This window comes from Perca flavescens, chromosome 8 (assembly GCF_004354835.1).
Source record: "Perca flavescens isolate YP-PL-M2 chromosome 8, PFLA_1.0, whole genome shotgun sequence".
Taxonomy (NCBI): domain Eukaryota; kingdom Metazoa; phylum Chordata; class Actinopteri; order Perciformes; family Percidae; genus Perca; species Perca flavescens.
Window position 1 is genome coordinate 6,493,552 of NC_041338.1, and position 13,394 is coordinate 6,506,945.

At 40.6% G+C, this 13,394-nt stretch overlaps 1 protein-coding gene across 3 annotated transcripts in view; it reads right to left on the reverse strand.

The window, feature by feature from the left end:
- The window catches only part of lonp2 (lon peptidase 2, peroxisomal), a 33,831-nt gene that overhangs the window by 7,617 nt on the left and 12,820 nt on the right, over positions 1-13,394 (reverse strand). For 2 of the 3 annotated variants that reach the window (XM_028584979.1, XM_028584978.1), the window contains 5 exons: positions 11,167-11,308; positions 8,692-8,842; positions 7,847-7,973; positions 295-434; positions 59-193 (listed from right to left, as the gene is read on the reverse strand). In XM_028584979.1, coding sequence (XP_028440780.1) covers positions 59-193; positions 295-434; positions 7,847-7,973; positions 8,692-8,842; positions 11,167-11,308 — 695 coding nt within the window. The remainder of the gene's footprint in view (positions 1-58; positions 194-294; positions 435-7,846; positions 7,974-8,691; positions 8,843-11,166; positions 11,309-13,394) is intronic. The other variant, XM_028584980.1, reaches the window with a different exon arrangement.

Consider the following 13,394-nt stretch of genomic DNA (forward strand, 5'->3'; position numbering starts at 1 on the left):
ATAATGGTATCAGTTTTTGTTTTAGTATTTTAGTTTGGTAGTGTAAAATGTACTTTACCAGGGTAACGCATAGAGGAAGTGACATCTGAGTTGGTGCAGGGTGTTCCGAAGGGAAGAATTTTGTCGAGGGAAGTTGAATTAACAGACATTCCCTGGACAGGTAGCAGGGAGTAGGGAGTACCGTTTATGTACACTGTGGAACGGAACGCAGCTCATGTATAGGCGGCTCATACATTTGACCCTCTACCTTCCGCCAATCCAATGTGCCCACAGAGTGAGAACTCCGACTCTTACCATCCTGCTGCGTTGGGTCCTCGGGGCTGGAAGCATCTGTCTTGGGGACTCTGTGGCCTTCAGCAACTTTCACAGCCACGGCTCGGCAGATGGCCCCGAACTTCCTCTCTAGGGAGCGCACACCCGCCTCACGAGTATAACTAAAAAGAACAAACGTGGAGGATAAGGGTTTCACTGGTGCTGTAAGCTTCCTTTGCTAGGTGTGCATCAAGGATCAGGTCAGAGTTGTGATCAGGAACACAAAACGTAGCCAAAGCAGTTCATTTTAAACATCTCAGTTTGACCTGCAACTGTGTTTGCACTAATGCCGATTATCAGGATTGTTTAAACTCTAAATAAACCGCATTAGTGCAGCATTATGAAAGAACAAAGACTTGGGGGGGTGGGAGAAGATAGAAATGATCCTTTAAAATAAACAGGATTCATATACTGGAATATCTGAAGCCCTGACAGAAATCACATCTCATTCTGTATGTGAGGATACTTTTGTTAACCTGCCTGGTTTCTCCTAAATCCTCTTTAACCCCAAACCACCCCGGCCTCTTCCGTTTCTTCGGTTTTGATTTTCTAAAAGAGATCTAGCCAGTAAAATCAGGAGTATCCCTCGATGGATGAGCACCAAGCTCTGTGCTGTTGGCGGTTTCTATAGTAACCAAACTGGAGTGTGGCGAGTGTTGTACAGAGGCTCTGCAGGTCTGCAGGCGCCATGCTGCTAACCATCCGAAAAGACTGGAAAGCCTGTGTATCAGCAGCTCCATTTTTGCCGATTTCTTTTCAACATGCCAGACAGTTTGATCGGGCTGTTGTTGTGTAGGTTGTACTTACAAATATTACTATTAAAGTCACACTAGTGCTAAACCAATTAGTTGATTAATAGACTAGACGATTGACAGATAATTGGACTGGTTCCAGCTTCTCTAATGTCAGTACTTGCTGCTTCTCTTCACTGTTACTTGGATGCATTTGGATTTACTGATGGGAAAAAACAAGCAATTAAGTAATCCAAAAAAAAAAAAACTTTAACTAAAAACTGCTCTAGAGCAGATGCTATCAAAACAAAAGGAGGCTGCACTCATCGGTCATCTGGTCGAAAGATGTTTTCTCTGAACAAAAAGCCACCCTGCCAAAGAAGTACTCGTAAACATTATAAACAAATAGCCACAAAACCACTTGACAATTTAATGACTTCCAGGTTAGCCTCAGATGTAAGCTGCCAGCTGGCTTGAGTGCTCTGCTTCACACATCATATATCACGCACTAGATCAGGGGTCCGTTTCAGAAAGCAGGTTTGGTGAAAACTCTGAGTTCGTTAACCGTGAGATGAGGGGAAACTCTGGTTCATCAAACATGAGAGCGAGAGGAGTTACTCCAGCCCGTTTCAGAAAGAGAGGTAACTTAACCTCAGAGTCAGTTACTATGGTAACTGAGCCTGTGAACCTAACCTGGTCGGGAGCAGGTTTTCTTCCAGTTTCTCTCTCCCTCTCACACAGCGCTCTTTCATTCATTCAGTCTGTATCAGGCGCATTTTAGACCAGTTTGTTATCTGCATCAATAAAAAAAACGGGTTGGTTTATTAACCGTGTTAGGCAGACTATAACAATTTTCTTTCTCAAAACATGGCATTTTCTTTTGTTGATGAAGAATACTGTATTTCTTTGCAGGGAGTTAAAGGTGCCCTGCCACACAAAACTGTTTTTACTTGCATTTTTTGAAATATGTTAGGTCCATATGTGTTTGTGTTATGTTGTGAATGTGAAAATGAACTGCTACCTCCTTTGTCAGCTCTAGTCACTGAAAAGAAATAAGCAGAGAAATCAGGCCAATTACAAAAGCTGGTCAGTCTGACATCATGTTGCCTGAGCTCATTACTATTCATGAGCTCGCCCAGTTGCGCTGGGTAAAGGATGCTGATAGCCAGACTCTCATTGGCTAGCTGTTAGCCAATCAGAGTCTAGCCGCTTAGCTTGTTGAATATTAATGAGAACTGGCAGAAATCGAGCGGAGTCTTCCTGCAGGCTTTAGAATGGCTTGAAACAAAGTGACCAAAGCTTTTTTAATGAAATACATGTTCAAACTCGCTGTATGTGCGCATGAGAATTTCCGCTGACCAGTTTGTTTGCGGTTGTTACCATGGTGAATCGTAGTATCATGGCTCCATTCATGCTGCCTTTTTATAGTGGTGGTGCACGCGCTTAACTCTGAGTGAACCTACTCAGAGTTGACTGAACCAACTCAAATCAGCTGTTCTGGAACCGAAAACTCACGAGTTTCCCATCTCAGGGTAAATCTTTTTATATATATATATATAAAATTTATTTTTATTAATTTCTGTGGGTCACCATAATCCGGTTCCAGGAAATACTTCAAACAAGGCGAAACAACAAAATAAAAAATAACAAAAAAGGAAAATAAGTCAATAAAAACAGATTTCAAAATTTCATCAAAAACAGTTTCGTTAAAATTTCATCTCTTTTTTTTTTTTTATATAGTATACTTTCCTCAATCCTTATTGATTTTATCGACCCACCCCACCCCGATCACCCACCCACCCACCCACCCACCCACCCACCCACACACACACACACACACACACACACACACACACACACACACACACACACACACACACACACACACACACACACACACACACACACACACACACACACACACACACACACACACACACACACACACACACACACCAAATAAATTAACGGGGTTCTAAAGACAGGTTTTAGAGGGCATCATAAATTTGGCTCCACTGGCTATCAAATTGTTTCTTTTTATTTTTGTCCTCTGACATTGACCTTTCAATACACAGATAATACTGTACTTCATTAGGGCCTTCCAATTTTCTATTGATGGTGCTTCCTTATTTTTCCAGTTTTGCAAGATCAATTTTTTTAAAGATAATAGAGTAAAAAAGTATCTGCCAACTAGTTGGATATCTTATTCCCTTTATATCTTGAAAAATACATATTTTTGGAGAGAATATCATTTCTCTATTACTAGATAACCAAGTCTCTATACCCTCCCAAGTCTTCTTTATTCCTTTGCAGTACCAAAAGGTATGCATAAGGGAGTCACCATATAGATTATATTTTAGACATATCTGATGATGTATTATCAAACTTGTTTATTTTATCTCTAGTGTAATATATTCTTGTCATTATCTTAAACTGTATTAGACGCAGATTTTCGTTAGTAGTTAATTTGTATGTTAGTGACAAACTTTCTTTCCATTTTCCTTTAACGTCAACTCCTAGGTCTTCTGTCCATTTATTGTATATACTTTGTAATAATATATCAATATTTTCCATGCTTATCAGTAAATTGTACATAGAGCCTCCTTTTTTTATTAATTTGGCTGAAAATATTTGACATTTCAGAGCTGATATTCTTTTCCAAGTCAAAATTACAGACAATCCAGTTTTTCAGTTGCATATACTTAAATAATTCTGTATCTTTTAGATTATATTTACTTTTCAAATCACCAAATGGTGCAACGTCATGGTTTATGACATCTGACAACTGCTTTATTCCACCTTTTATCCATGGTTCCCAGTAAAGCAGCGTGCTCTGTATATTTATTGAGGGATTGCTCCAAATAGGTATATGCCTGGGAAGCCCTATTTCTTGATGAAGAATTTTTTTATTTTATTCCAGGCCTTTAATGTACTATTGATAACAAAATTAACAAAATGTTGATTTGATGTTGCCCTTAGAAAAAAGTGCCAACAGTAAACTGTTGCACTGTAATTGATTATTTTCTATATCTATCCATGGATCTTCGTTTGTTTTATTTATTATACAATCAATATAAAATGACTGGGCTGCTACGTGATACAACTCTAAGTTAGGGGGTGATTTAGACCCCCTTCTGCTCTTGAGTGATACAAAAGTTTCATTTTCAATCTAGATGCTTTATTTGACCAAATGAACATTATAGGAATAGTTTGAAATTTAAATAAGAATTTCGGTAGCCACATCATCTTAAAAGAGGTTTACTCTTCCTATTAAATTAATCTTCAAGTCTTGCCACTGTCTAACATCCTTCTTAAAGTCTTTCACAAGTGGAAGAAAGTTATCCTTATACAACTGGGTCTTATCATGGCTAATATAAGTTCCAAGGTATTTTATATTTTTTTTCTGTGTTCGAAATTGTGTTAAATTCTCCAAGTCCTTTTTGCAAGAGTCTATTGCCAACAGCTCCGTTTTTGTAATATTCATTTTATAACCTGAGACCCTTGAAAAAGTTGTAATTATTTTGATAACATGTGGAACTGAGGTGACCACATTACTTAAGTAAAGTAATAAATCATCCGCGAATAGGCTCAATTTAAACTGTTGTTTCCCCAATCTCGATACCTCCTATCTCTTTTGTCTCTCTAATTTTTTGAGCCAAGGGTTCAATTGCTAATACAAACAATGATGGTGAGAGAGGGCATCCTTGGGCAGTTCCTCTAGTTAATAAAAAAGGTTTTGATAGAATTCAGTTAGTATATACATATGCTTTAGGAAACTTATACAAGGTTCTAATCCTATTCATAACATTTTATGGAAAATTGTATACCTCCAAAACTTTACACAAGTAGGACCATTCTAGTCTATCAAAAGCCTTTTCTGCATCAACTGCCATTAATGTTAAATCTATTTGGTGTTTCTTTGCATATTCTGTAAGGGAGATACAAGTTCTGATATTAGTTCTTAAATCCCTATGTTGTAAAAAACCAGCTTGGTCGTAGTGAATTAAGCTTGGTAAAATTTGTACCAGTCTATTATTCAAAATTTTAGTTATGATCTTCTTGTCACAATTTATTAAACTTATAGGCCTATAATCAGAGGGTACTTCACAAGTTTTCTCTGGTTTTGGTATAACAGATATAATCGCTTGGTACATTGTTTCAGGAAGACTATTAGTTTTTTGGACCGAGTTAACCACTTCTGTGAATAGGGAATCAATCTTAGCCCAGAATGTGGTGTAAAATTCTATAGGAAAACCATCCATTCCTGGAGCTTTTTTAAGGGGAAGGTTTTTAATAGCGGATTGTATTTCTATGTTGGTTATATCCTTGCTAAGATCTTCAATTTGCTCAGGAGAAAGACTTTTTAGGTTAATTGATTTTAAAAAAGGAAGAGGGTCCTGGCCTTTTATTTCTGAAGTATATAATTCTTCATAAAATGATCTAAATTCATTATTTATGGCCTGATTATTTGTGTGGACTTTATTTGAGTTTACATCTCTTAAAACTATAGGTTTCCTTTTCAAAACTTTCTTTATTAAAGAGGTCAAATGCTTTCCTGATTTATTGGCAGCTATAGAATTTATTTTATTAGAATTATGCTTAAAGTCCTCTGCTTCAACTCAGGTTCAGGGTTAGACTCAGAGTTTGTTAAAGCTCCTTCCTGAAACAGGCCCCTGTTCTTCACAGCCTAAATGTAGAAGCTTTAGTGAAGATGCAACCACAATGTCCATATAAACAAAAATTTAGTCTAGTTTGATTCAATTCTTCCTCCTGTTTTTGCACAAGTACTACATTTACAGTTACTGCAGCAGGAGAAAAATGTCTTATAGAAACTGATATGCCTGTACATATGACATCATAAATATTCATTTTACTACAAATTTCTCAGTTCAGGTCAGTTCTGTTCAGTTTCAGTTCAGTTTAGTTTCTTGTCATTCAAACACAACTAATCACAAGCCCAAGACGATTGGGATTAGTTTAAAGAAATGCAAACAACCCAGAGCATTTTTTTTTTTCTCCTACCCTAAAATCTCCATCATCATTATGATGACTGCCAAAGCCGTCTCCACCTGCTGAGGAGGCTGAGGTCCTTTGGTGCGTGCAGGAATCGGTTAAAAACATTTTATGACTGTGGTTGCGTCTGCAATCTTTTATGCAATAGCCTGCTGGGGAGCTGGGAGCACAGAGAGGGACAGGAAAAGGCTAAACAGAATGGTCAAGAGGGCTAGTTCTGTTGTGGTCTACCCTCTGGACCCCATAGAGGAGGTGGGGGAGAGGAGGAGGTTAGCCAGGCTGACATCAATCATGGGCAACACCTGTCACCCCCTACATGAGACTGGGAGTTCCCTGAGCAGCTCGTTCAGCAGCAGACTGCTGCACCCTCAGTGCAAGAAGGAGTGCTGCCGCAGGTCCTTCATTCCAGCAAACGTCAGACTCTTTAAAGCAACATCATAATGTAGCACTGCTACTGGACAATATTCTGCACTATGCATATTTATTACTCTGTGTTACCTCCAACTGCAGGAAACCGATGGAATGCCTTCTCCAGGTAGGGAATGAGTCCTTACCCCAAGTGAAGGAGTTCAAGTACCTTGGGGTTTTGTTTGCGAGTGAGGGGACAATGGAGCGGGAGATTGGTCGGAGAATCGGCGCAGCGGGTGCGGTATTGCATTCACCGTTGTGACGAAAAGAGAGCTGAGCCAGAAGGCAAAGCTCTCGATCTACCGGTCAGTTTTCGTTCCTACCCTCACCTATGGTCATGAAGGCTGGGTCATGACCGAAAGAACGAGATCCAGGGTACAAGCGGCCGAAATGGGTTTCCTCAGGAGGGTGGCTGGCGTCTCCCTTAGAGATAGGGTGAGAAGCTCAGTCATCCGTGAGGAGCTCGGAGTAGAGCCGCTGCTCCTTTGCGTCGAAAGGAGCCAGTTGAGGTGGTTCGGGCATCTGGTAAGGATGCCCCCTGGGCGCCTCCCTAGGGAGGTGTTCCAGGCACGTCCAGCTGGGAGGAGGCCTCGGGGAAGACCCAGGACTAGGTGGAGGGATTATATCTCCAACCTGGCCTGGGAACGCCTCGGGATCCCCCAGTCGGAGCTGGTTAATGTTGCTCGGGAAAGGGAAGTTTGGGGTCCCCTGCTGGAGCTGCTCCCCCCGCGACCCGACACCGGATAAGCGGACGAAGATGGATGGATGGATGGATGGACCTCCAACTGTGCAATATGTCATTTCTATTCATCCGCACCTTACTCATCTGTGTATATATACTGTCCGTTTATATTAGTGTGTTTATTGTTTTTGTTTTATTACTATTATTATTATAACTAATTCTATTTTTTCTATTTCTTATACTTTATGTATATTTTTTCTACTATGTCTACTTGTATTTGTGTTATACTGATGTGTGTACATTTTTTTCTTTTGAGCTGCTGTAGCACAGGAATTTCCCCAGTGTGGGATTAATATTAATATAATAACTCTATCTTATCTTATTATTAAAGGTCAGAAGAATGATCAATGATTTATTCATACTGCTTATGTTGAAACTGTCTTTACAAAGTGCTTTACAATTCAAGATCAAATGAACAGATCATTAACAGGGAGATGACAGCTTTAATGTAAATAAAAAGAATGATGAAATCACAAATTAAAAAGTTTATAAATGGGCCTGTGATTTACATTTTACAGAAATGTGTGGGAAAAGGTGTAGGCATCATTTATACATCTGGGCCCAGGAGACTTACATAATCAAACTCATTCTGATGTGCCGATGAGTATGTATGCGTTTTTTAGTGTGTGTTTGTGTGTACCTGCTGATTATATGCTGTGTGGTGTCCTGTGGTATATGCAGCTGTTGAGGCGTTAATCCATGCTGATCCAGCTGATTTGGGATCAGGTGACGGTGAGCTATCTCCACCTTCTCTTCTTGAGTGTAGCCTAAAGACAGACAGACAGACCGACCGACAGACACACTTGATTGATAAATCATCCCCTAAAAGTAGTAAATCATACTATCTAATTACATTTAAAGAGTACTCAACCGATAACAGTAGCTCTGCAAGAGTGTCAGACTTATGATTGACTGTTTAAAAGTAGTAGATACATTATCTAAATTGAAGGAGCAAAGATATTGTCTTTTTTATTCCATTCTTCTTCTAGGTGCCTGCATTGCCCACAATGCAACTGGACCGCCGAAAGTTTGGTCGCAGATTTGGGTGTGTTATGCTAATAGCAGCCAGGGACTGCTGATGGAATTTAACCACTGAGCTAATTCTGGGACAGTCAGTGACTGACCATTGTCCCTATGAAATAAACAAATAAAGGAATAATAGTACTTCCCAAAACACACAATGTGCTTAATAATTGATGTGCAAAAGTTACTTAAGTTAGTCTTTTACATTTTTTCTTTGTTCCCTCGAATTGAAAATGTGTGCCCTAAAATGACTTAATTCCCTCAATCTAATAGTGTAATTTGATCAAATTAAGAATTGCTCCACCAGTACATAAGGTATTGTATAGTTTATACAAAGTCAGTTTTCCTTCTTTGCCGGCTGCCACCAAAAACATTACAACGTTAAAATAGGGCCCTTTGTCTTTAAGATCAAGTGGGAACTGCGGAGATGATTCCTGAGAGGGACTTTCTGTCTAAACCCACCTGGTACCTGCAGCACCTCCATCCTGTCCAGCAGGGCAGGGGGAATGGTTGCTGTGGTGTTTGCAGTGGCAATAAAGAGCACTTGGGAGAGGTCAAAGGCCACATTGAGGTAATGGTCTGTGAAGCTGTGGTTCTGCTCTGGGTCCAGGACCTTAGGGAACAGTAGAGACCGTTTCAGTGTGTGTGTTTTTACTGTTTAATCAAACTTAATTTCATTCAGTCAGGTTAAGCTTAATGCACCAATGGTTAAAGCAGGAATTAAAAAGCAGTAAAGACATCCGATTCCACAACACAAGTCCTCTGAGGCTACATCCACACTACGTTTTAAAACTAACATCTGTTGCAACATTTCTATGTTTACGCCTAGTGTCCATACTTTCAAGTATTTGCGGTGCTCACACTTCCGAGCCCCTAAAACAGAGACATTTGGAAAACCCCGTTTTAAATTTGAAATCTCCGGGGTTGCGGTGTGGTCTGGACGGGCAGAAACAAAGTCATTTGAAAACAATGATGCAGAAATCCACGTTCGCTTCCTGATTGGGTCTTATCAGTCACGAACACACATCCTTCATCAGCCTTGACTACTGGGGGGTTAATTCAACATGGATAACGAATTACAGCCGGTTTTGACCTGGTTGTTGATGCTAGCAGCTGTTGTGCAGTAATATTTTTGCATTTTATAAATGCTACTACTGCCTACTTGCGCAGGAGGCTAGCTACTATTTGAGCGACTTGCGACAATTCCCGTGTCTAGCGTCGTTACAGGTGCTGTGCCAAGTTTTGCATCCCTGCCAAGAATTGCATCCATAGGGAAAGTATTAGGGCCCTATTTCAGAAAGCAGGTTAAGTGAAAACTTGTAACCCTGAGATGAGGAAAAACTCTGGGTTTTCTGTTTCAGAAAGAGAGGTAAATTCACCTCAGAGTCAGTTACTATGGTAACTGAGCCTGTGAACCTAACCTGGAGCAGGTTTTCTTCCAGAAATCTTGAGTTTCTCTCAGTCTCCTCCGTCTGACACGGCGCCGCAGCGCACTTTAATTTCCTCATTCATTAATTCAGTCTGTAGGCTCAGGTAGGTCAGGCGCATTTTAGCGCAGTTTGGTATCGGCATGAATAAAAAAAATATATATGTTGGTTTATTAACCATGTTAGGCAGATTTTAAATATTTTATTTCTCAAAACATGGCATTTATTTTTGTCGATGATCCCGTTGATGTAGAAGCTGTTTTACTTTGCAGGGTGTTATATTTGGGAGAGGATATTGAAACCCCGACGTATCGTTTTTCTTCCCAGTCGATCAGTTATGTAGCCTACGTAACCTTATCCGTCCTCATATCACTAACGTCACCCATCAATGATCTTACATCCCAGCAGATTATTTGTGTCACATTAGGTTTTTTTGCAAATGGCATTTGCCTTTACAACACTGGTGATGCGGAGCACTTTAGTAAAGCCACTGTAGCAAAGCGCCGTCAGGAGAGTGTGACTCGCTCTGAAATGTGTGTTAAATGTTTTTAAAAGGAGTTCCACAGTATTGCAGGTGAATGATGTAAACCCTTTGAAATAAAAGATTATTAATTATAATTCTGTCAATGATGGTGCTGCAGCCTCAGAATGGGATTAGTAGGCCTAGTACTTTTTCGTCCGCAGTGTTGCACCTAAATGAAATAGATTATAGCTTCAATACGATTAAATATGATATTCACTATATTGGAATATATGCATTTACTCTAGCAGCAATTTTTTTTCCCTCGCAAATTCTCTCTCTTTTGCAGCAGCTGCTGTGTTGTTGTTTGTTTTAACTTGCTGTATGTGCGCGTGAGTATTTCCGCTCACCCGTTTGTTTGTGGGTGTTACCATGGTTAATCGTAGTATCATGGCTCCATTCATGCTGCCTTTTTATTGTGGTGGTGCACGCGCATGAACCTACTCTGAGTTGATTGAACCAACTCATAGCAGCTGTTCTGAAACCGTATCAGCTGTTCTGAAACCGAAAACTCAGGGGTTTCCCTTCTCAGGGTAAATCAACTCCAACATCAGGGTTAGACTCAGAGTTTGTTAAACCTCCTTCCTGAAATGGGGCCTAGTAGTATAGTATAGTATAACAGTAAGTCCGAGTACCCAAAGAAGAGTCTGAGTCAAGTCCCCATTACCTGAGTTTGAGTCCGAGTCAAGTCACAAGTCCAGGGAATATCGATTTGAGTCGGACTCGAGTACTCCATCATTGTAGCATTACCCTGCTGCCCGCGAGGTGGATGCAAAACTCGGCACACGCTTGCCCAGTGTACGCGACTGGTCGCGGCTGTATGTGTTTACAGCCGTGTTAGTATAGATGGAGGTTAGATCTGAAACGGGGCTAAAACACTTGTGAGGAAAGAGACGGTTTAATTTCAACCATTAAGCAATGCCGTAACTGAAATAATAACTAAACTGAGAGAGACTCATCAAGTGACTGAACTGGAGAAACAGAGCTGACCTCTAGCAGTGCAGCTGCAGGGTCTCCTTGCAGGCTCTTTCCCAGTTTGTCCACCTCGTCCAGGAGGAACACAGGATTATTGACGGCCACGGTCTTCAAACCATTGATGATGCGGCCGGGCATGCTTCCTACATATGTGCGTCTGAGAGAAAAAGAGCAGAATTTGAACTATTAACCTACTGTGTAAACACTGACAACAGAAAAGTGCAAAAATACATGTCAAGGTGAACATCATGTCTCTATTCTATTTTGTAATCACATAGCCGGCTGTTATCGACTTTGTAACGCTGGCCAAGGCGGAGGCACAAAAACTGAGAGGAAGACCCAGTTTGCAGTCCAGATGTATTTTATTCATAGGATGGTAACGTCCATCTCGTGCAGCCATATTTACAGTGCAAGTCTGGCCCAAAAATATATATAAATTAACTGGAGCGAAGAAAATATTTACCAAAAGAAAAACCATGGAATAACTGAATGTGAAACTGTTGAAAACTATGACTATGGGCCCTGCCACAACCTCTTCCCCATGGAATGGCGTTGGCTGCAGTGTGTCTGTCTTAGCCTCAATGTAAATCTGCTGTGGGCACCGGCTCCTCATGCCCATGGACACAGATAACAGTTTCTCCCTCACTTCACAACCCCCTTTGCAAAAAAGTTGAGACTGAACAAGGGACTCGGAACAACCAGAGTCTAACAGGGCTTTGTGGGGTTTACAATTTAGCTGCACCGTGGCCAACTGGGAATCTGTCTGGTCTTCAGGGGGAACAATAAACTCAGGTCTGGGGACATAACAGAGGCTAGTGGCTTTGTGCTTATTAATGGGGCAAACTGGATGTGTATGGCCTGCCTTACCACAGACTAATTCCAGAGGAGTGCATTACACTACCACGCAACAATAATAAAAGCATGCAGACACAAAGTTGTCAGTGACAAATGCGAGCATATTTTAAGCATTTGCAACCTGAAAGCATGGAATGTGCTCCAAGAAAGGATATAAAAGAAACATTTTCAGAAATTGTGTTGTTGTTGTTGAACAAATAGAATAATCGATCAATAAAGAACTTAAAATCTGTATCCCTTGCACTCCTGCTATTGGTATGTCAGACACATGTTTCTCATCTGGCTGTCCTGCCTTCCTTTAAAATACCAGGATCAGTCCCGCAACCTATGATGAACTACTCACTCACACACACTCACACACACTCACTCACACACACACTCACACTTACACACTAATGTCAAAGGGGGAGTTGGAGATGATCATTCATGCTTTAATTTCCTCTCGTCTCCAGGCTGTTCAGAACTCTGCTGCAAGGCTTTTAACTCACATTAACAAAAGAGCACACATCACACCTGTTTCAGCAGCACTTCACTGGTTACCAGTCCAGTATAGAATTAAATTTAAAATCCTGGTCCTTACTTTTAGAGCCCTTCACGGTCAAGTTCCTCCCCACATCTCTGACTTGATACAGCTTCATAACCCCACCCTTAGTCGCAGGTCATTGGGTCAGAGGCTTTTAGTGGTTCCCCGCACTCAATTTAAAACTAGAGGGGATCGATCATTCCAAGCAGTGGCTCCTAGGCTGTGGAACATCTTGCCTCCCTTTCTACGTTGTGTGAATTCTGTCGAATCTTTTAAAAAGCAATTGAAGACTCTGCTAATCCAGCAGGCTTTTAGTTAGTCGAGACGGTTTATGGTTGTTTGTATTGTTTTCTATTTGTATTTAAATGTTGTTGTATTATCACACACACACACACACACACACACACACACACACACACACACACACACACACACACACACACACACACACACACACACACACACACACACACACACACACACACACACACACACACACACACACACACACACACACACACACACGTCGTTAATCCAACCTAACACTATATACTAGTGCACATACACAACAGAGCGTCTGTGTTGTGTGTGTTTTGATAGACTTCAGACTAGGGATGTCCTGATCACCTTTTTTTAAAAAGTTAAGTTAAAAATGTAATATTTTCCGATACGGAGTCCCCACTCGATACTTGTACTTGCCTAGATAATAGAGCTGCGCGCCGTTTTTTAGTTTACAAAAATAACTAAGTAAACAAAGTAACTATAAGATGTCTTTAGCTTAATACATTTAACTTAGCGCAGCTAACATTTTTATTAAACTCACATATAAAATCAACTTACATTCTGCCGCAAATTGTGGTTAACT